Source organism: Rattus norvegicus, chromosome 2 (genome assembly GCF_021556685.1).
Source record: "Rattus norvegicus strain SHRSP/BbbUtx chromosome 2, alternate assembly SHRSP_T2T, whole genome shotgun sequence".
Classification (NCBI taxonomy): domain Eukaryota; kingdom Metazoa; phylum Chordata; class Mammalia; order Rodentia; family Muridae; genus Rattus; species Rattus norvegicus.
In genome coordinates this window covers 155982856-156005424 of record NC_141535.1, presented here as the reverse complement: position 1 = coordinate 156005424, position 22569 = coordinate 155982856, and the positions used below count along the sequence as shown (strand labels likewise).

The 22569-nt window shown below is 42.9% G+C and overlaps 1 protein-coding gene across 7 annotated transcripts in view; it reads right to left on the bottom strand.

Annotated features, from left to right (window-relative positions):
• The window catches only part of Otol1 (otolin 1), a 144243-nt gene extending 121900 nt beyond the window's left edge, over window positions 1-22343 (bottom strand). For 3 of the 7 annotated variants that reach the window (XM_087619504.1, XM_087619505.1, XM_087619503.1), the window contains exons 1-2: window positions 21951-22343; window positions 15671-15889 (exon numbers count right to left, since the gene is read on the bottom strand). Coding sequence is in view for 1 of the 7 variants with exons in the window: in XM_087619502.1 (XP_087475628.1) it covers window positions 15671-15786 (116 nt within the window). In the remaining 6 variants the exon portion in view is untranslated. 7 annotated transcript variants of the gene reach the window in all.
• Window positions 22344-22569: the final 226 nt, after the last annotated feature.

The following is a 22569-nucleotide window of genomic DNA, read 5'->3' as shown; positions in this document are numbered from 1 at the left end:
CCTCCATGCTGGGATTTTGCTTGGCTTGATCTTGTTCAAGTCTTCAACATGTTGTCACGGTTTACACGAGTTCATGTGTGCATCGGTCCTGTCCCCTCAGTTTGGCACTGTCCCTTTGTCATCTACCACCTGGCTCTTACAGTCTTTCTGCTTCTCTTCGCAAGCCTTGAGGGGAGCTATGAGAGAGAGACACCCCATTTGCAGATGAGCATTGTAAAGTCTCTTATTCTTTGTACATTGACCAGTTGTGAATTTCTGTGTTAATTACCATCTACTGCAAAAGGAAGCTTCACTGATGAGGGTTGAGGGAGGACTGATCTATGGCGTAGTGGTATGTCACTAGGAGCCATTTCATTAAAATGTTCCTTTAGCAGAATAATTGTAGTAGGCTTTCCCCAAGGGGTCATGGCATATATAGACTTGACTTCATTGACAGTGGCAGGTATGGGTTCCATCTGGTGGAGTAGGCTTTAAACCCAATCAAAAGTGCTTGGCTACTCCACAATATGGTTCATAATATTGTGCTTAATAGTGCACAACATTCATTCACTATTACACATGTGTGTTCAACATTTCTTAGCCACCCAAGAAGTACAAATCAAAACTACATTGATATCCCATCTCACCCCAGTCAAGAAATCGACCAAGAATTTCTTGTTAGCTAGCAAGGATTCATGGGAGGATGAACTCTTAAATGCAGCTGGTTGACATTTGCGTTAGTGAAGCCGCTGTGCAAATCAGTACAGAGCTTCATCGAGACCTGAAAGCAGAGTTCTCGTGGGATCCGGCTGCACCGCATCTAGGATTGTACCTCAAGGATCCAAGTCAGCACACTACAGGCACACGCGCATATGCGTGTGATTGCAGCACTCTTCACAGTAGCCAGGTGATAGAGTCAGCCAAGGCGTCCTCAGCTAGAGAAGGGGAAGAGATATGGGTGGTGTGCACACAGTGGAGTTTTACTCAGCCACGAAGAGGAAAGCCATCACGGGAAAACAGCTGGAACCTGAGAGAATCATTTCAAGCAGAATAAGCCAGACTCAGAAAGACAAATACTGCACGAGCTCTTACTTATAAGAAATCAACTCTAAAAAAAATGAAGAAGACTTAAAAGCAGAGGGGAGCTGTTTAGGTAGAGGGGATGGGTGGGAAAGGAAGGCAGATGATACCAAATGCAAGGTGATTAAGAAGAAAGCACATGACACACGTGTACGAGAATGTCTCGATAAAGCCATTATTCTGCACAGTTCTTCTACACTGGCAAACATTATTTAAAAAATAATATCGATAGCACTAAGCTTCAGCTTCAACATGGCAGCCAAGCCCTAAGGCTTGCAATGGTTTTCATTATGACAAAATTTAAGGCTGTAGTTTTTATTTAATTGTGATTTTCTTTTCTGATATTGGAAGAAATGATCTAGACCCGATCTTTCTTTTAACTGGGAAGACAAGATTCACAAACATGAAGAGAAAGTCCTTCCCACTTCTCTCTGTGTCTCCAAACACCCAGTTCCCCTCCTTGTAGGCGTGTAGACCCACTGAGGCATGGGAACTCACACTAAGGCTCAGAGCTGGCTTTGCTCCTTCCCTCTCTCATGATCCCGCCATTCAGGAGTGCTCTCTTATCCCCTCAACGGGCTTTTCATTGTATCTGCCTTTAGAAATTAGCTACATAGTGCAGTGTTCCGTCCTGCGGAGTTCTCCCCCTCCTGCCCTGGGATCATATGGCTTCCGCCCTGCTGGGGTGGAGGGGGGCAGAGAAGGGGAGCTGCCTACAGCCCAAGACAGTGGAAAAGATGTAAAATGATACGACATTTTCAAGGGTCCCATTGTCCCTGAGTAGCTTTGTTTAGTTACTTGTAGTTTAAAACATGATAAGGGTCACGAATTCGTGCTTCCTCCGAAGCCTCCCTTCGCAGTTCCTACATTGGAAAATACAAACTACAAGTAAAAAGAAAAAGAAAGAAAGAAAAAACTTCCCTCACCCCCCTACACACACAAATAATCACAGAAAGAAAAGGAAAGGAAAAAAGAAAAATTAGATTAAACTTGTGTGGAAATCTGAACTTCAATGACTGGTTGCCACAGAAAAACACAAAGGCACGCAGAAGTTTATCTGCATGCTTGAAAGTGATCTGTTAGCCTTTTATTAATGCTCTTTTAAAAGCTGTTTCACTCTGTTCTTCTATTCGACTCTACTCTGCCGTTTTACATTAGCAATACCTTGCAGCGGCTTGTAAAGTGCTGAACAGCACAGATTTTTATATTCGCTTGGAAAGTTACCGATTGCTAAGGCATCTTTACGAAGTTTAGAGACGCTGCCTGCAAATGGAAGCAGGTGGTAGGTCATCGCGTGGGTACTGTTCTTGTCCCTATGTGCCTCATGTGTCCACACGAGTGTACCTGTTCAGCTCAGAGGGCTGTGCAGTGGTTAATTAGATAAGCTCCTGGGTCTGATATTTTTACAGAAAAAAAAAAAGAAGATACTTCTTTTTCTAGAACACTTACTATATTTTTATTACAAAGGCGCATTTATGGATTCTTTTAAAAAATAAAGACCAGACCGGCACCCCAGTCCGTTGCCTATGAATAGCGCTAACATTTTGTTTTATCAGTCACATACTCAGATCTTTTCCTGATTTATCATTCGGGTATTAATAGAGTCAGGCTATAGCAAGGACTTTTATGAGGAGTCATTTCTGTTTCCCGTGTGTTTGGTGTTTTCACACAGCCAGTGCTATAGTGCAATTGTTAACAGCTAGAGACTAGCCTAGGGCTGGGATGTGATTTATTTCAAATCCTCTATTATTGAACATTTGCATAATTTCTCATTGTTAAGCATGCAAAATAATTTTGAAACACATAAACCTTTGACTTCAGGGATGTGTTTTGGCACATTACTGTCTGAAAATAATTTAAACCTTTGTACTTAATATTTGGGAATGTAGATCCTTTTGGGAAGCTGAGAGATTGTATGCCTCTTCTCACTAAGAGAGAGAGGTAAGAGGGAGGAAGGAAAAGAGAGAGGAAGACTGGGAGGGAGTGATAGAGGGACAGAAGGAGAGAGAGAGAGAGAGAGAGAGAGAGAGAGAGAGAGAGAGAGAGAGAGAGAGAGATCTTAAAATGGTCATGTAACTTAGGAACACTTCTGCAAAACGAATCCTAGTTGAGAATTCAATGCCAGTTTGACCTTACCGACAATATCAAAATCCTCTGCTCACACATTTACCTCGTTCTGAGACTTTTAGTTGATTGCTAGCTATAAAAATGACAATTTTAAGACCAGCGAGACAACTCAGCAGGTAAACCTTCTTTGTGTAAGCCTGACAACCTGAGTTCAGGGTGAAAAGAGAGAGCCAACCCACACAGTTGTCCTCCAGCATGTACACCATGGTGAGCATGTGCGCACACACACACACACACACACACACACACACACACACACACACACACACACACACACACACAGCAGCAGCAGCAGCAGCAGCAGCAGCAGTACTAACACCAAATTAACTCATTAAAGATAAACTAAGAGGCACATTAATGTGCCAGCGCCACATTACAGAGTGGAAACAGACTTCTCATAAGTTAATTTGACCAAGAGTCAAACTCAAATTTCAATTCTGCCTGCCTCCCATCCGTCTGTAGCTTGTGGTAACTGGCCTATGTGTAGATGTGTCTGTCTGATGTCTGTCTGATGTCTGTCTGATATCTGACCATCTCTGGAATCTGTGTCAGTCTGTGTTTGTCCCTGTTGATGCCTATAACAAAGGACTTTGCTCTGTATTTATTACATGCCACGGGAAAGGGGTGAGAGATCACAAGGCATCTTTAACGGAGTTTACATGGGAAGAAATCACTTAACCGACCCAACTGAAACAGAGTAGCGAACATAATGTGTTATCACGCTATGTCCACGTGTTCTTTGCAGCTTATTTTATGGCAGCTGCTTATTTTATAAGGTTGCTACTAACTTCTTAGCTGCTCTCACCACACATACACACACACATTGCTCTGGGTCAGAACATGAATGAGTGCATGACTTAAAGATAAAGCTATGGGGGCTGGAGGATGGCTCAGTGGTTAAGATTACTGGCTGCTCTTCCAGAGGTCCTGAATTCAATTCCCAGAAACCATATGGTGGCCCAAAACCATGTATAATGGTAACTCATGCCCTCTATTGGTGTGCACACATACATGCAGACAGAGCACTCATAGATAAGTAAACAAGTCTTTAAAAAAAAAGAAAAAAGGAAAAAACAAAGCTATGCATTTAGCTTAGATTGTAAATGCTGATTACATGAGAAATCCAAGGCAAGTAAGGACGGTTACAATGTTCTCCTAAAGGCAGGTTACAGTGAAATAGACTGAGTGCACAGTAGGACAGCACATTAAGTACACAGTCTTATCTTCATCACCATCATCATCGTGTGTGTGTGTGTGTGTGTGTGTGTGTGTGTGTGTGTGGCTATGAGCACATGAGTGCAGGTGTCCACACAGGCACATTCCCTGGGGCTGGAATTTCAGGTCATCCTGAGCTGCCTGATGTGCATTCTGGGAATGAACTCAGGTCCTCTACATGAGCAATCAGTTCAGGCTCTTAAGCACTGAGCAGGCTCTCCAGCCCAGTCCCTTGAGTGAGCTCAAGAGTATCGTTAACTTTGCTGTGAGTCGGAAAAGTTCAGTCCTTTGTGAATCAAGACATATTTTGATAACATTGTATAACCACAATAAAATATTTTAATGTGAAAATGTTTTTGAAGTGTAGCCTTTTTTCTTAACTCAAATTTTTTTATTATTATTAACTTGAGTATTTCTTATATACATTTCGAGTGTTATTCCCTTTCCCGGTTTCCGGGCAAACATCCCCCTCCCCCCTCCCCTTCCCTATGGGTGTTCCCCTCCCAACCCTCCCCCCATTGCCGCCCTCCCCCCAACAGTCTAGTTCACTGGGGGTTCAGTCTTAGCAGGACCCAGGGCTTCCCCTTCCACTAGTGCTCTTACTAGGATATTCATTGCTACCTATGAGGTCAGAGTCCAGGGTCAGTCCATGTATAGTCTTTAGGTAGTGGCTTAGTCCCTGGAAGCTCTGGTTCCTTGGCATTGTTGTACATATGAGGTCTCGAGCCCCTTCAAGCTCTTCCAGTTCTTTCTCTGATTCCTTCAACAGGGGTCCTACTCTCAGTTCAGTGGTTTGCTGCTGGCATTCACCTCTGTATTTGCTGTATTCTGGCTGTGTCTCTCAGGAGAGATCTACATCCGGCTCCTGTCGGCCTGCACTTCTTTGCTTCATCCATCTTGTCTAATTGGGTGGCTGTATATGTATGGGCCACATGTGGGGCAGGCTCTGAATGGGTGTTCCTTCAGTCTCTGTTTTAATCTTTGCCTCTCTCTTCCCTGCCAAGGGTATTCTTGTTCCCCTTTTAAAGAAGGAGTGAAGCATTCACATTTTGATCATCCGTCTTGAGTTTCATTTGTTCTAGGCATCTAGGGTAATTCAAGCATTTGGGCTAATAGCCACTTATCAATGAGTGCATACCATGTATGTCTTTCTGTGATTGGGTTAGCTCACTCAGGATGATATTTTCCAGTTCCAACCATTTGCCCACGAATTTCATAAAGTCATTGTTTTTGATAGCTGTTAACTCAAATTTTTATTGCTAATGAATTTGAATGCTTTTTTCTGGATTTGATATGCCTTATTTTTGTACTTTGCTTATTCAAAGAGTTTTCATAATTCCTAATATTTTTAAAGATTTTATAATAATTGTGGTGGTTTGAATATGCTTGGCCCAGGGAGTGGCACTTTTAGGAGATGTGGCCTTGTTGGAGGAAGTGTGTGACTGTGGGGGTTGGCTTTGAAACAGTCTGTTCCTGGCTTCCTTTGGATGAAGATACAGAATTCTCAGCTCCTCATGTGCTGTGCCTTGCCTAGATGCTGCCATGCTCCTGCCTTGATGATAATGGACTGAACCTGTAAGCCAGCCCCAATTAAATGTTGTCCTTATCCGAGTTTCCTTGGTCATGGTGTCTGTTCACCACAGTAAAGTCCTAAGACAATAATAAATTATAATTTTATTGTAATGAACTTGCAAATAAAAATCATCACACATTGAAATTAGCCAGACCCAAAGTCTACCCATCTCAGCGAACATCTGTAGCACTAGAATATCCATTCTGAAGCCCTGGATCTTTGCATTGGATTTTAAGCTCTCACCGTAATTTCCTTTTTACCCATTTACCCACCCCAAGGAAAAAGTCCGTAACAGGTAAACTAGAACACTTGGCTTTATATCTTCTTTTAGGATCCACATTTCCATCATCCACATTCTTCCCTTTCTTCTCACCTAATATTTACATTTCTTATTTTCCTTTCCATGCAGCAAACTATCCCCCATGTGCTGTCTGTTTGCATATACACATGTAAATATAATAGAGGAATAGCCACAGATGAGGGACAGCATGTGTTTTTTTCCTTTCTGAGATGGTGTGAGATTGATTAATATTATATGTCCTAATTCTATCCATTTTTCTGCAGACTTTGTTGTTTTCATTTTTCTTCAGAGCTGAATAGTATTCCATTCTACCTACATACCAGGTTTTCATTATCTATCCACTCGTCTGTTGATGAACATCTAGGTTGGTTCTGCTTCTTGCTATAGTGAATACAGGAGTAATAATTAGGTTACTGCAAATATCTCTATGATAGGGCATGGAGTTCTCTGGGTGTGTGTCCAGGAGCAAGGCATCTGGGTCATGTGGAAGTTCAATTTTTAATTCGTTTATTTGTTTCTTTGAACAAGATCTCACAATGTAACTTTGGCTTTTCTGTGATTGGGTTACCTCACTCAGGATGATATTTTCCAGTTCCATCCATTTGTCTATGAATTTCATGAAGTCGTTGTTTTTGATAGCTGAGTAATATTCCATTGTGTAGATGTACCACATTTTCTGTATCCATTCCTCTGTTGAAGGGCATCTGGGTTCTTTCCAGCTTCTGGCTATTATAAATAAGGCTGCTATGAACATAGTGGAACACGTGTCTTTGTTATATGTTGGGGCATCTTTTGGGTATATGCCCAAGAGAGGTATAGCTGGATCCTCAGGTAGTGCAATGTCCAATTTTCTGAGGAACCTCCAGACTGATTTCCAGAATGGTTGTACAGTCTGCAATCCCACCAACAATGGAGGAGTGTTCCTCTTTCTCCACATCCTTGCCAGCACATGCTGTCACCTGATTTTTTGATCTTAGCCACTCTGGTGTGAAGTGGAATCTCAGGGTTGTTTTGATTTGCATTTCCCTGATGACTAAGGATGTTGAACATATCTTTAGGTATATCTCAGCTATTCAATATTCCTCAGCTGAGAATTCTTTGTTTAGCTCTGTACCCCATTTTAATAGGGTTATTTGATTCTCTGGAGTCTAACTTCTTGAGTTCTTTGTATAAATTGGATATTAGCCCAGTATCGAATATAGGATTGGTAAAAATCTTTTCCCACTCTGTTGGTTGTCGTTTTGTCCTACTGACAGTGTCCTTTACCTTACAAAAACTTTGCAATTTTTTGATATCCCATTTGTCAATTCTTGATCTTAGAGCATAAGCCATTGGTATTGTGTTCAGGAAATTTTTCCCAGTGCCCATGTGTTCAAGACTTTTCCCCATTTTTTCTTCTATTAGTTTGAGTGTATCTGGTTTGATGTGGAGGTCCTTGATCCACTTGGACTTGAGCTTTGTACAGGGAGATAATGATGGACCAATTTGCATTCTTCTACATGCTGACTGCCAGTTAAACCAGCACCATTTGTTGAAAATGCTGTCTTTTTCCACTGCATAGTTTTAGCTCCTTTGTCAAAGATCAAGTAACCAAAGGCGTGTGGGTTCATTTCTGGGTCTTCAGTTCTATTCCATTGATATACTTGCCTGTTTCTGTACCAATACCACACAGATTTTGTCACGATTCCTCTGTAATACTGCTTGAGGTCAGGGGTGGTGATTCCCCCAGAAGTTCTTTTATTGTTGAGAATAGTTTTCACTATCCGACCAGGCCTGCTTTAAACCCCCAAGATCCTTCTGTGGGGGGATGAAAGGGCTGAGTCACTACACCCAGCACCCAGCTATGATTAGGATTTTGAGGAGCCTACAAACTCATTTCCACAATGGCAGTGTTAATTTGCACTCCCACCAGCAGTAAGGGTTCCTCCTTCCCCGTGTCCTCTACAGAATCTGTTGCCAGACTTCTGACTACAGCCCTTCTGACTGGGGTGAGGTAGTGTCTTAGTAGATTTAATTTGCATTTCCCTAGTGGCTAGGGATATGGAGCACTTGTAAAGTAGTTATTGGTGTCTCATATTTAAATTTTTCTATGCATTTCAATAGCCCATTTGTTGATTAGCAGATTTATTTCCTTAGCTTTTGATTTCTGCAATTCGTTGTAAGTTCTAGACATTTGCTCCTGGTCTGTTGCAGCTGGTAAAAATTATCTCCTCCCTCCCCCGCCCCCTACCCCGGGCTGTCTGTGTGCTCTGCTAACGGTTCCTTTGCTGTGAAGAAACTTTAATTCTCATAAAGTCCCATCTGTTGATACTCATGATTTTGGTATTTAATAAACATCAACACATCATTACAAGATCAGAAGGCAAAATGGAAGCAGCCACTTCCTCAGTTCCTGTGTTCCCAGGCTACTACAGTCTTTAAAAAAAAAAAAGTTCAGTATGTCATACCTACATTTATCCACTAGAGAGCAGCATTCGCTCAGTATTCTCTTGTTTTTCGCCCTAATTTATTTTCATTTGAATCTCTCTAAAATGTGCTTGAAATGAATACAATTTAAAAATTAGGCGTGCAGCACATATTAGTACATTAAAACATTAAAATCCTACGTTTAATTGTTTTGAAAAAAAGGAAAATAAAAACCAGACCTGCAGTGATGTATTTATACTTCAAATGAAACTGTGCCTTATTAGCATTCATTACGCTATCACCTTACTCAGATCATCACTATTTGTAGAGTGGTGTTTACAGAACAATTTTTAATTGTTGCACTGAACTCCTGCAATCAGACTAACCCTTGATTCCAAACATTTTGTTCCATTGGCAGGTGAACTGTAGAAGGTGGGTATTGGCCACGCTAGTGCTTGGCCAAGTACATGGGCCAAAGACAGGAGCCAGGGGACACTGCAATGAAAAATAAGGACACCAACTATAGTTGATGGTGGTACACTAAATACTTGACAATCGCCAAGAAAACAGATCTTAAATATTCTGACCACAAATAAAACATGCAGGATAATGCCTATATTAAGTAACCCAATGCATTCATTTCACAATATGAGTGTATGCATGTGTACACACATGGATATATGTTTGTGTGTGCACGAGTGTGTGTATATAAGTTTGTGAGTGTATGGGTGTGTGTATACATGCATATATGTGTGTCTAAGAGTGTATATATATGTATATATGTTTGTATGTGCACGAGTGTGTGTACAAATGTATATATACTTATGTGTGTATGGGTGAGTGTATACATGTATATATATATTTATGTGTGTATGAGCGTGTGCATGAATATATATGTTTATGTGTATGAGTGTGTGCATATATGTATATATGTTTGTGTGTATATTTAAAAACAGCAGGCTGTACAACAAAATATATATATGTAACTTTTGAAAGAAAAGTAAGAAAAAATTAAACTCCCATCAAGGCCTTCATCAACACGTGTTCACTGGCATTACATATTAATATTTTAAGGCATCGTTGCTAATTTCACAAGTATATTATTAATTTTGTTTTGGTACGTCTTTCTTAATTAGACAAGAAGATAATAGCTTGATATGAAAGAAAGAAAAAAATTAAGAGACCTATATTATACCCACAGTCCTTTATTATGTATCTTATTGGAAAATGTGTTTTATAGTCGCTGTTGACTGTGGTAATTCTCATTCACTAAGTAGAAATACTTAGCAGCCTGATTGACTGAGACACTGTAGTCAACATTCTGCACTGAAAGATAAACCAGCTAGGGGTTAGGGCGCCAGGGCTAAGGACATCATAATTTTTATTGATTATTTTATTTATTTACATTTCAAATGTTGTCCCCCTTCCCAGTCTCTGCTTCGTAAACCCCCATCCCATTCCCCCCTCCCCTTTGCCTTTAAGAGGGTGCTTCCCCACCCACCCACCCACTCATGCCTCACCCTCTATCATCCCCCTTCACTGCAACAAGCCTCCATAGGAACAAGCACCTCCCCCCCATTGATGCCAGATATGGCTACATTTGTAGTGGGACCCATGATCCCTCCATATGTACTCTTTGGTTGGTAGTTTAATCCCTGGGAGCTCTGAAGGGTCCAGTTAGTTGATACCATTGTTCTTCCTATGAAGTTGCAATCCCCTTCAACTCCTTCTGTCCTTACCCTAACTCTTCCCCTGGGGTCCTAGACTCTGTCCAACTGTTGGCTGTGAGTGTCTGCATCTGTCTTAGTCAGGTGCTGGCAGAGCCCCTCAGAGGACAGCCCTACTGTCTGCAAGCAGTTCCTGGCATCAGCAATAGCGTCAGGGTTGGTGCCTGCAGAGGGGATGAATCCCCAGGTGGGGCAGTCTCTGGATGAGGCCACTATCTTTCACCAGTCCCATTCACTCTCCACTTCAGTATTTCAATCTAAAGAGAATCTTGAAGACACTGTCTCACTGGTACACTTCACCTCTGTTACCTTCTTTCCCCAACAGGGTGGCCTCTGACTTCATATTCCTTCATTTAAGACACCCTGACAGAGCATTGCTGATAAGCCAAGTCATGTGGACGCAGGTGATTTCTTCACCCTGGTAAGAATTGCCTTCCCTCCCTGAAAACTCTGACTCTAGGATCAGGCATGAGGGAAAATAAAGAGGAATAAGGATCCCCTAGAAAAATAAAATTCTTCAGTGTCTTCCAGAATGTGGTGCCTTTACATCTGTATTTCCAAAAGCATTATTAACGAAGGAGAATTCCTTTATGTGTTGGTGAGCATGAATCCTTGCATATATTCAATATGTCTCTGTCGCATGGTGAAGGCACCCTCCACTTAACAGCCAGACTTGTCCGCTAATCTATTATGTAAAACCAGTTTCGTCTAGCTTAGAAACGGACCTTGAAATGCGATTGGCAAATTGAATAAAGCTTTGGTGTGACTCTATTTCTTTTTAATTTCTTTAGGAATCCAGCCAAATACTGATGTAAGTCTTGGCACAAAGGTCCTTGGGAAGTGGGTGGGCTCTGAGAGCTGGAGTGACCCTTCCTTTACTTGACATTCCAGGAAGCATTTCTGCTTTTGTGCATTGGTGGGTTCTCGGGGAAAACCCGGAGGTTGGTGCTACAGCCTTTCCAAGGCCCAGGGAGACGCCAGGTGAAGAAATCTGCAGAACAATTACCACGTGCATTATTTTAAAGGTCGGTTCAAAGATGGGTAAGTTTGATTCAGTCACACTGATAAAATGCCTATTAGAGTTTTGTTTCCAGTGAGTTCTTTTCAGTAATACATAATGATCTCATTGTTTTTCACAGATAACCCAGGTCCATATTCAATAAATCTCTGCTTTGGTACAAGTCCAATTTTTCAAGGGGAAAAGCAAAGAATTAACATAAATGACAAAATGTGTTAAAAAATATAGCTATGAAGAAATCCCCGGGACAGCAGATAGATGGAAGTGAAATGTTCTAGATTATAAGATTTATCTAAGCCAAAAGTTTATGAAAATGAATGTTGTGATTGTTACCCAGGATGTAAAATGTTACTGAGAAAAATCATAGCTTTTTAGGAACTGTAAACTTTTCACCATTTTATTTCAAGATAGATTTTCTAATGTAATGGGTATGAGGAATCTCTGTAAACCCCTGTAGCTTTTTGTGAATAAACAATGCTTCCCTAGGAAGTCCATCACACTGAAATTTCTTTTAACAATTTAAAGTTTTAGCTAAAGTTTTCTTAAGCAAATGCCTTAAAATGAGAACATTTCTAAGTAAAACATCCCCAGGTCTCCAGGGTTTTAATAGTACATTGGCATGAGGTGCAGATTTGATTTCCTTTTTAATCAGTTCTATTAGTATAACTATGTTCTGCAGAAATTTTGCTGATAAGTCAATAGAGTTTTAGATTGCCTATTCAAACCTAAAGCTACACTGGGCAAAGGTTCAGAAAGACTGATGGTGTACTGGCTTCTGATTAAATTAGTATTGGAAGATCTTTATTGCTTTCCCATTTGATTCCTGAACGGGTTAAATTTAATTGTGTCATCCAGTTTTACAAAGTCCCTTCAGAACGATGTCCTTTAACTTACAAAGCACTGGTTATCTCCCCTCCCACCTCAGTATCAAGGATAGACTCTAAAGATCTAGGGAAAGCTGTGCACGGATGACGGGAAGATAAAGGACCCAGTTCTTATGAAGAAGAGTAAGCAGAAGATGAAGGAAGAAAAAGAAGGCAAAGGAGAACAGAAGTGACGGGAAGAAATGGAAGTGACAGGGAGAAAGGAAAGGAAAGGACAGCAAGGAAGTGGAGACCAAAATGGCAGTGCACCTGCCAGGGCATTCTACTTGATAAGTCAACCTAGGGCCACCCTGCCTTGTTCTTTGTAGCTGTCCTAAGTTCCAAGCTTACTCCTCAAACTGGAGCAAACAAATACACAGAGAAAATTACCTACTGACCTCATCCAACTATAGATTCTGACCCCATGCAGCCCATGTTGGGGCTGACAGTGCCTTTCGTGGCCTCTCTCGTGGTGCCGGGGTCTGGACAGTGCCAGTTGGCATGCTGAGTTTACTTGTCCTCAGACACGAATTGGTGCTTCACAATCTTGGCACTATTGCCATTTTGGACCAGCTAATTCTCTGTGGAGAGGGACCATCCTGGGTGCTCACGGATGTTTGACAGCCACCCTGTCCCCTGCCCACCCAATGCCACTCCTCTCCTAATTGTGGCAGTCAAAATGTCTCCCACTACTCCTGAATTTTCCCTCAAAGGCAAAATCACTCCAATAAAGTACTGCTGAAAATAGAAGACATGCTGGGGTTCCTTCAGGGGACAGGCTACTAGATAAAAATATATCCTCTTTGTACAAGCAGCCCTGTGCCACATGGCTTCTAACGCCAGTTCTGTGCCAGGTTGACCCACATCCAACCTTGGCCTTTTAGAAACACTGATAGAGAAAACATCAGTGGACGCCTCATGCCAACACCCTAGCTGAAAAATTACTGAGCCAACTGCAGCCTGGCCTTCTTCCAGGAGGGCCTGCCATCCAAGAACTACCCTCTCCATTTGCCGCAGAGCCAGCAGGATCTCAGAATAGTCTAGCTTCCAAAAGCCATACAATCCTTTGTACCTATTCTTAGACTTCAGGTACAAGTTAAATTAATAAAAAGAAAGGAAGGAAGAAGGAAGAAAGGAGTGGGGGAGGGAGGGAGGGAGGAAGGAAGGGTTTCACTTTCTTCCTCCAAAACTCAAAAGGCAGTCAGGGCACACATATTTTAGGTATCAAGTTCCTTGTTTCTGTCAGAGAAAGAATGCGGCTGCCATGTGGGGCCTTGCCACTGGGTGGCTGGGTCTGGGCCAGATGTTTCCAAGCACTTGATCTCCTCTAACTCACAGAAGAGATATAAGGGTGCACCCTGTTTGCAACAGCAGCCTGGAAACATTATGCAAACGGAAGCAGCGATACGAACCATACAACCAGAAGAAAGCAAACGAACACAGTGAAGCAAGGGTGTAGAAAACACATGCTGTCAGGGGCAGCAGGTCACGAGTCGGGATACTCAGGGACCTCGAATACTGCTCGGTTTTCCTTCTGTGAGCTTCAAGAGAAGGGAGAATTTGATGCCTAAGGATCTTGGTGTGGGTGGCTCTCTGTTTTGATTGACAGAGTTGGATTACATAAGCCCTTCTCACTGTGCCCACCCTTCCCTCCTGGTCGTAATCATATACACACTCATTATACATAGATGGGAAATGGCAAGGAGGAGATCTTCCCAGAAAGTTCACCCTACAGGACAGGGTTGGCATTACTGCATATGCACACAAAACTAGTTCAGGCCAGATACACACACACACACACACACACACACACACACACACCTGGTCACAACTGGAGTATGATTGAACAGAATCTCTGAGTTTCACAGTTAAAGGAAAGAGAAATGCATTCTATTTTTCAAAATGGGGCATGCCTGAAGCTCAAAGGTAGGTGGGTGGTCCTAGGCTCCTAACAGGTTGCTAGATAGACACTGCTGCTGCTGCAGCAAAAGAAGAGGAGGAGGAGGAGGAGGAGGAGGAGGAGGAGGAGGAGGAGGAGGAAGAGGAGGAGGAGGAGGAGGAGGAGGAGGAACTGGAACAGGAACAGGAACAGGAAGAGAAGAGAGGGAGGGAGAGAAAGAGGAGGAGGAGGAGGAGGAGGAGGAGGAGGAGGAGGAACTGGAACAGGAACAGGAAGAGAAGAGAGGGAGGGAGAGAAAGAAGAAGAGGAGGAGGAGGAGGAGGAGGAGGAGGAGGAGGAGGAGGAGGAGGAGGAGGAGGAGGCAGGGAAATATCACAGACCAAAGGCATCATTAAAAGAAGGATGTGTACATGGCCCGAACCAAGTGGAGTTCTAGATTGCTAAACTCTTCCCTATGCTTCCTTGCCACAGACGTACACACAGAATACTCATATTCTGCACTGGGCCTTGGTCCAGACTTCCAATTTTGGAGTCTCAGCTTTGGTCTGCTCCTCTGAGCTCAAAGGACTTCAGCTCCAGCACCGAATGTCTGTGCCTTCTGTGTACTGTCATGCCAGAAATATTACGTCCACTTATGGTTAAACATCCTACATAATCCTTGCTAGGAAGAGTTGTTGTTTGATTTGTCCTTTCTGGATATAAAAGTTTCTGGGGAAACTCAAACTTTAGTATGTGATTTTTTTCAAATCAAAATTTTCCATGCTGTAAAAGGAAAGAAAGGTTTTCATTTTCTTTTTCTTTTTTCATTTCTGTCTCCATGTGACTCTGTTTTAAAGTATTTTCCTTTATCTTCTTTATTTATTCAGTTATATTTGAGGGAGTCAACTGAGTATTTACTGGGCTCTGCTAAGTTATCTACTGTGTAGAAGACAAACCAGCATATGTCTCATCTCAGAGAAGCTGTTTCGCTAAGACAGATGAAACAACTAACAATACAATGGCACCAACACTCTCTGACTCAAGAGAAGAGTCCCAACTAGTGTTTGTGGGTGAGCGACTGGGATCTAAATTCCATGTCAGGACCATGCAGCATCTTAACCACTGAGCCATCTCTCCACCCCCCTTTTTCACTATTTTAGCTGATAAGAAAAATAAAAAAGTGGTTATTACTATATTACTTAATATATTTTATTACAAAAGTCACATTTATAGATTCTTTTAAAAAATAAAGACAATCCCCCCTTGGGATTGGCAAGTCCATTGCCTACGAATAGCTCTGTTTTATCAGGCTCATACTCAGATCTTTTCCTGTGCACATGATTTGCTGTTTACGTATTAATAAAGTCAGGCTATAGCAAGGACTTTTATAAGGATCTATTTCTAGTTCAAGTGTGTTCAGTGTTTTCACACTGCCAGTTCTGTTCTACAATGCAATTGTTAACAGCTAGAGGTAAGCCTGTTGGATCTGGATACCTTCATACCTTCCTGGTGTCTCGACGCCAGTCTCTCCACCAACACCTTCACTGCACAGGAGCTGCCACGTTTCTGTCAAGTGTTTCCTCAGCATTTGAGCACCTCTATGGTGTGGTCTTTGCATCTGTTTCAGAGCCAAGAGGCTTCACACTACCAGGAAAGCTTGTGGTAGCTGGAACATCCCTTCACTTCTGAAGTTTCTGCTGCCCCAGATACTGTAGGAATTCCTGGGAGGAAGGCAATGAAAATTCTGTTTGATGGTTCAGTGCTTTCTTTTGCCCTCCCCCCATCCTCAGAATCAGAGATGGGCGAGCTAGGGAGCCTCAGAGCAAATGAGAAGAGCCTCCTCATGAAAAGCCAATGGGTCGCAGCTATAGCCACCAAGAGGTTGTGGTTGCTCTCGCTTAAGTTGGTTCTGCTGTTCTTTTCATTGTCCCTTCATTAGCTGGTGACAGTAGTGATGGCGACAGACTAGTCTCACAATTGTGAGTTTTCTTACCTCAGGCTGCTGAGGATCTGGGCTCCAGGTGTGCTGTCAACTACACACTTATACATTGGCTAGCATTCTCGTCACCGAAATTGTCCCGGAAGTCTCACAAATGGCAATATTCTCCCTCGTTTTAGAGAGGAAGTTGGGGCGAAAGGAAATTAAGTCTCACTTGAGATTTAACAGCTATCACTTAGCAGACAGAGGTTAGGGAGGCACTTCCTTTGGGTTTGGGTAGAATTGGTTAGCGGATTTGGGGAAGGCAGTGAGATAAGGTATCATTTACCCCTCTGACTCAAACTCCCCATGTAAAGGAGGCTGGCCTCCAATTCCTCATCTTTCTTCCCCCACCTTTCATGTGCTTGAATTGCAGGCTTGTACCACCACCCTGGGCTCAAAACTACTTTTAGTTTTAAGACCTATATTTATTTTTATTTTTGCATGTATATGTCTTGTGTGTGTGTGTGTGTGTGTGTGTGTGTGTGTGTGTGTGTGTGCACAAGCGAGGCAGCTGAGAGGTAGTGAACTACATACTGTAGGTGCTGAGGACTAACCCCAGTGCTCTGCAAGAGCAAAGAGCACTGTTAACAAATGAGCCATCTTCCAGCTCCAAAACCACCTTGGGCAATGCCTAAATGATGGAGCAATATCATTAGTTGGGAAGGGAAAGCATGAAATTAGGGATTCAAAGCAGCCTTCCCTACACAGTGAGTCTCAGGTCAGCCAGGATAAGCCAGACAGTGTCTCAGAATGAAGTGCAAAGTCTCACACACAGAGAAATTAAGGAACGCCTCTGATGTTTCTCCAAGTTTAATCAAATGTTAAGACGACAGTGCACCTCCTCTTAGGCCACAGCTCCTCTCCCTGTGCTCATATCATAGGGAAATCTGACATGTGTAACTAAGAAGATTGGGATGACCATATTAGATACTTGTTGATAACTGAGACAAAAATTTGAAAAATAGCTGGCACCTACTTTACTTGGCAAAATATGTGTCCTTCAAATGTGTAAGCTTGTCAGTCGTAAGGCTCGATTGGGTAGAATGGACGTGGGGCCTGTGAACTGATCGTGACCAAGTTTTCATTTTAAAACTTGGCAAACTGATGGACCCACAAGACTCTCAACCTCAAACGTGTCTATAGATGTGCAGGGACAGAAAGACGGAGCACTGAAACCCATTCCATGGGCAAGCACCAATCCCCAACACTAATAATATACTCCGCTATGCTTGCTGACAGGAGTCTAGCATGGCTGCCCTCTGAGATGCTTCACTCAACAGCTGATGGAAACAGATGCAGAGACACACAGCCAGACATTAAAAGAAGTTCTCAGGAGTCTTGCAGAAGAGTCCAGGGACGGACTGGGGTACCTGAAGAGGTTAGAGACATCACAGGAAGACTAACAGAGTCAACTAACCTGAACTCTTGGGGACTCTAAGAGACTGAACCACCAACCAAAGAGTGAGCATGGGCTGGATGTTGCCCCTCCCGCTCTGCACGTATACAGCAAATGTGCAGCTTGGTATTCATGCAGGTCCCCCAACAACCGAAGCGGGGACTGTCCCTGTATTTGCTGCTTTCCTCTGGATCCTGTTCCTCTAACTGAGCCACTTTGTCTGACCTCAGTGAGAGTAGAGGATGTGCCCAGTCCTGCAGTGACTGATGTGTGGGGGTAGGGCACTGGGGGTGGGGCAATGTGATGGGGAGGGGGGTCCCCTTCTCAGAAGAAAAAGGGAGGGAGAATGGGACTAAGAGGAGAACGAGGCTGATGTTGGGATGTGAAGTGAATAAATAAAGAAATAAAATTAAAGAAAAATTTGTAATCTGATGAAAGTAGCAAAATAACATATTCTCCAGAGAAAGGATAGAGTAGTAAATCTTACTTGTTCCTATTTATAAAATGCATAATTCAACAAAGAATTTGACAAATATTAAAAGTTCCAGCAGGGGGCAGCATGAGGCTGTTGCACGGATGAGACAGAGCTTCGAACACTTCTTTTTAACCTCCAAAAATTCCAGAAGCCCAATTCACTCCCAAAATAATACTCTGGAATTGATCCAAAGAATCACTGCCAGGAACTTCTGTCCCTGAGACACCTCCTCATAACGGCCACCACTAAGAACTCGGTGAGGAATGACTGTAAGTCCTGGAGTCTGGCCTTGAAACGCCCTTGGCTTTCCATCTTTCTGTGGAAACAGGGCTAACACCATCTGCATTGCACCATGGAGGACAAGGGCCAGTTCCTAGAGTAAATTCATTTGCAGGTAGAGGAGCCTAAGATTTGATCCAACCCACAATCATTTCGAATGCACGGCTTGTGCTACTTCTTAAACAAGCACTTCAAGACCACATGGGGGTTAGAGCCATGGAACAGGAGAGGGGAAATCTAGGCCTCAGATAAAACTCTTAACTCTATAGCAGCCCTCCAGAGCAGGGATTGGAAAGCACATGAAGACACATCTTAAAGCCACTGAACCCTTCGAGGATTGGACAGTTTCCTGTGGGTCTCAAGAAGCTACAGAACAGCAAAAACACAAACAGCTTGCTCATTTAACAACACCTAACAATGAACCAGGTATAGTGGAGGCACGGTTGCAACCCAGCACAAGGGAGGCCAAGACAAGAGCAGAGGAAAATTGAGCTCTCCTATGTTACACAGGGGCATTTTCGATTCATTCCCTCCACCCACCCATCCCACCCATCCCACCAACCCTACCAACCCCACTCCATGTTGAAGCCAGGGCCTTGGGCTTGATTGGCACGTACTCTACCATCAAGTTAAATTCTCAACTTCATGATCCTGTCTGAATGAGGAGACTATAAAGATAGCCCAGCAGAAGAGAGCTCTTCTCATGTGAGTCTCAGGATTCGTCCTGGCAACCATGAAAAGAGCAGAGGCAGTCTCTCAAACTCCAGTTACCCCAACTATGACAAGTGTAGACAAGAGGGTTGCTGGGACCTTTTGGGCTCAGCCCTACCAGAGAAACACAAGTTTTAGGTTCAGCAAAGACACCTTGCTCAAGGGAATGAAGTGGAGAGGGAGGGAGAACCCTGATGCCCTCCTCTAGCATACACACACACACACACACACACACACACACACACACACACACACACACAAATCCACTCATCCACATAAACATACTGACAACAGCAAACAACAATCCTCTGGGTGGGACTGACTTTTTCAGGGTGATTTTTATGGTCTTCTGTGAACTCTACGGTGTAGTAATGATTTGCCAGCTCTTCACCTAGATTGGAGAAATGTTAGATGCTGCTGGGTCACAGCACGTCTTGGTAATCTCTGATGTTGCAGATAACCTGACCTTAGAGCATGTAACAATAAGCTACATTTAAGTTTGTCATTTTATGAAGTAGACTACCTCACAGCTTAGGATTCAACTTCATCGTTCTTTTTTTTTCCCCTCCTTCCCAATCTCTAAACTAAATCTGAAAGCATTTCAAAATTACTACACTCCGGATTCTTTGCCTTCAGGGTGACATTTTGTTTGTTTTTGGAGACAGTGTTTCTCTCTGCAGCCCTTGCTGTGTGGAACTTCACTCTGTAGACTAGGCTGGCCTCAAACTCAGAGAGAGCTACACTTCTCTGTATCCAAATTGCTGGGATTAAAGGTGCATGCCACCACCACCACTGCAGGGTGACTTTTTTTAAACCAGTCTTAAAATGAAAAATATTAACACTAAAAAAATTTTTTATAAAACCTGAAAATTATCATCAAATTTCCCAGTGGTTGTGGGAGTGGTCAACAAAGAGTTTGAAAGGTTGACCTTACACCGTAATGAACTTGGAAAGGAAGTCTGTTATACACATTTGGTATGGGCCCTTGGTGCATGAGTGGGAAACTATCTCATTCTAGACAAACTTACCAGCTGGGAAATAAAAAAAAAAAACATAACCCTTAGTCAGAGTCCTGATAGGCCCAACCCTTACATCAGAACAGGGACCATCCATGAGTCAATATTTGCACACTCAGACCTTGCGTGTATCAAATGTACACATTTGTTTTGAAAAGAATTTAGAAGCTGGGAAGTATTTTATTCTTGATGACACACATTTGATATCTCCTGACATTCCATTTACTGTAAATGAAAATTTCTCAAGAGAAACTTAGGTTCTCACAGCCTCAGGGGTTTTACTATTGCACTGAAAAACTTAGATTTAGAAGGGAGAATTGTTCTGCCTGGGAGTCCCACCACAGGCCTTCAGGAAGCTTCACTTTTGATTCCATTCTGAGGGCTGACCCTCTGTCAAAAAAGTAAAATAAAGTTCTTAAGAAGCAATGAGAGAAATGCAAGGAGTGTGGCTGGGGGCAAGGAGAAGGTTCTCTTGTGTTCAGAGAAAATTTCGTGATAGTGCTGGTGTAGAAGAATTCCTTCCGCTGATCCCATAACCCAGCTCCTGTGAACAGTTGAGCCAACAGCAAAAAAGAAAACAACAACAAGAAAAAAAAAAGGACAAAGACTCAAAGACTACAAGGTGTAGACACACAATGTGATGTTTCTTTAGCAATGAAGAATGGTTATGTAACAACAGGAAAATGGATGTAACTAGAGGAAATCATATTAAGTCAGTTAAGTCGGCCTTGGAAAGGCTGATATCAAGTTTTGCCCTATCTCAGGGACCTTAGTCATTATAGGTACATAGTAACATGTATGTACTGACATGTAATAAGAGTGAAATTGAGGAGGAAGTATCCCTCTCTCAAGCATCATCTAAACACAAGTCGTCAAAAGCCACACTTTCTCAGTCCCTGGGATAGCTTTTATTTAATTCACAATGGGATTTTCAGGTCACTGTTTGCCCTAAAACAAGGACGAAGCCCAGTGCAATCTCTGCTATCCTAGCTTTACCCCGATGAAGCATCTACCTTAGTCTGAATGTACTGCTGTAACAAAATATCTAGATTTGAGTAATGTACAATTAAAAGACACTTATTTTCTCTCAGTTCTAGAGGCTGACATTTGCAAGCTCATAGTACCAAAAGACACTGTGTCTGGTGAAGGTCTATTCCCCAATGATGGTGTCATCTAAGTGTCCACACACGTAGACAGGAGGGAAAGCCAAGAAGAAGAGAGCTAGCTGTAGCTCAGTTGGTGGCATGCTTGCCTAGTACGCACAAGACTCTTGTTTCAACCAGAAACTGGCTGTGGCGGGAGACCCCTAGCATCCCAGCACCAGGAAGGAAGCCCAGAGAAGATCCGAAGTTCACAATCATCCTCCTCGGCTACCCAACATATTCTAGGTCACTATGGGCTCCATGAAACATTATCTTAAACAGAGACACAAATAAATGCATGAACACCGTCTTCACGTAGCAGAAGACAGATGTAAAACTGACCTACATTTGTCTCTTGCTGTTTCTAAGGGAATGAAGCCTTCCATGAAGGCAAAGCCCTTCTGACTTAATCACCCCACCAATAGCCCTGTCTCTAATTCCTACCACAGTGAGGATCTCATTTCAGCACATGAGCTGTGAGGGGCGTTCAGACCACAGCCTCATACTTAACTTTCCGGGAAGGCTAATCATAAGGCTGGCTCATGCCTCCTGGCTTGTACCCTAGTGACTTCTGTGCTAGTTTTCAGTGGGTTCCACCCACTAGAGTCCTCCCTTTCCTTGACATTGGGTTGAACTATAATCAGCATGTCTTTCTCATCGCATGCCAATCACAAGCCTACTATATCACCTACCCAAAGCACCTGGATTGCTTAGAATGATCTGACCTTTCCGGGAAGTTTAAACAGGTGATATGAACCTGCAGCGCCAGCCCTCCTACTTACCCTGTACTTTCAGAATCTTGCCCATCCTTTCACACACCCCCACTCCATGCTCCAACGGGAAGTCTTCAAGCTGCCATCGTCCTGCCACAGGATTCAGAGGAGGATCTGGATTGGCAAACTAGGTGGGCTTCTCCAAAGGACACTGAAGGTGTTGAAGAATAAGCGTTGGCGTGGGACACATTCACTTCTCCATCCGTAGGATAATTATCAACTGCTGAAGGCAACCTCCCAACTTAACATTCTCTCGCACTGCTTCCCCCATGCATGGCCAAGTATTATAAAACAAGCAGATTGCCAAGAATGTAGGTTTTATGTCAAAGGCTTGTGTAGATAAGCCCAGGAAGGCTGACTAACAGATAGCAAGAAAATTTTCGCAGTCAAGAAAAGAAGTTCAACTGGATTCAGGAGGTCACAGGTGATCAATAAAGTGATAGGGGTGAAAGGCAGCACAGCGAATGAGCGATTTACCCACACCGGCTTATGGGAGCAGGAGGGGTCTGAAAGAATGATAAGCTGGAGCAAAGAACAGACATTCAAAACACTGAGTTTGGAGGCAAAAACGTCTCGTGTGCAATATTGTGAGTCACGAAACATTCCTCCTAAAGGTCAAATGGTGTCT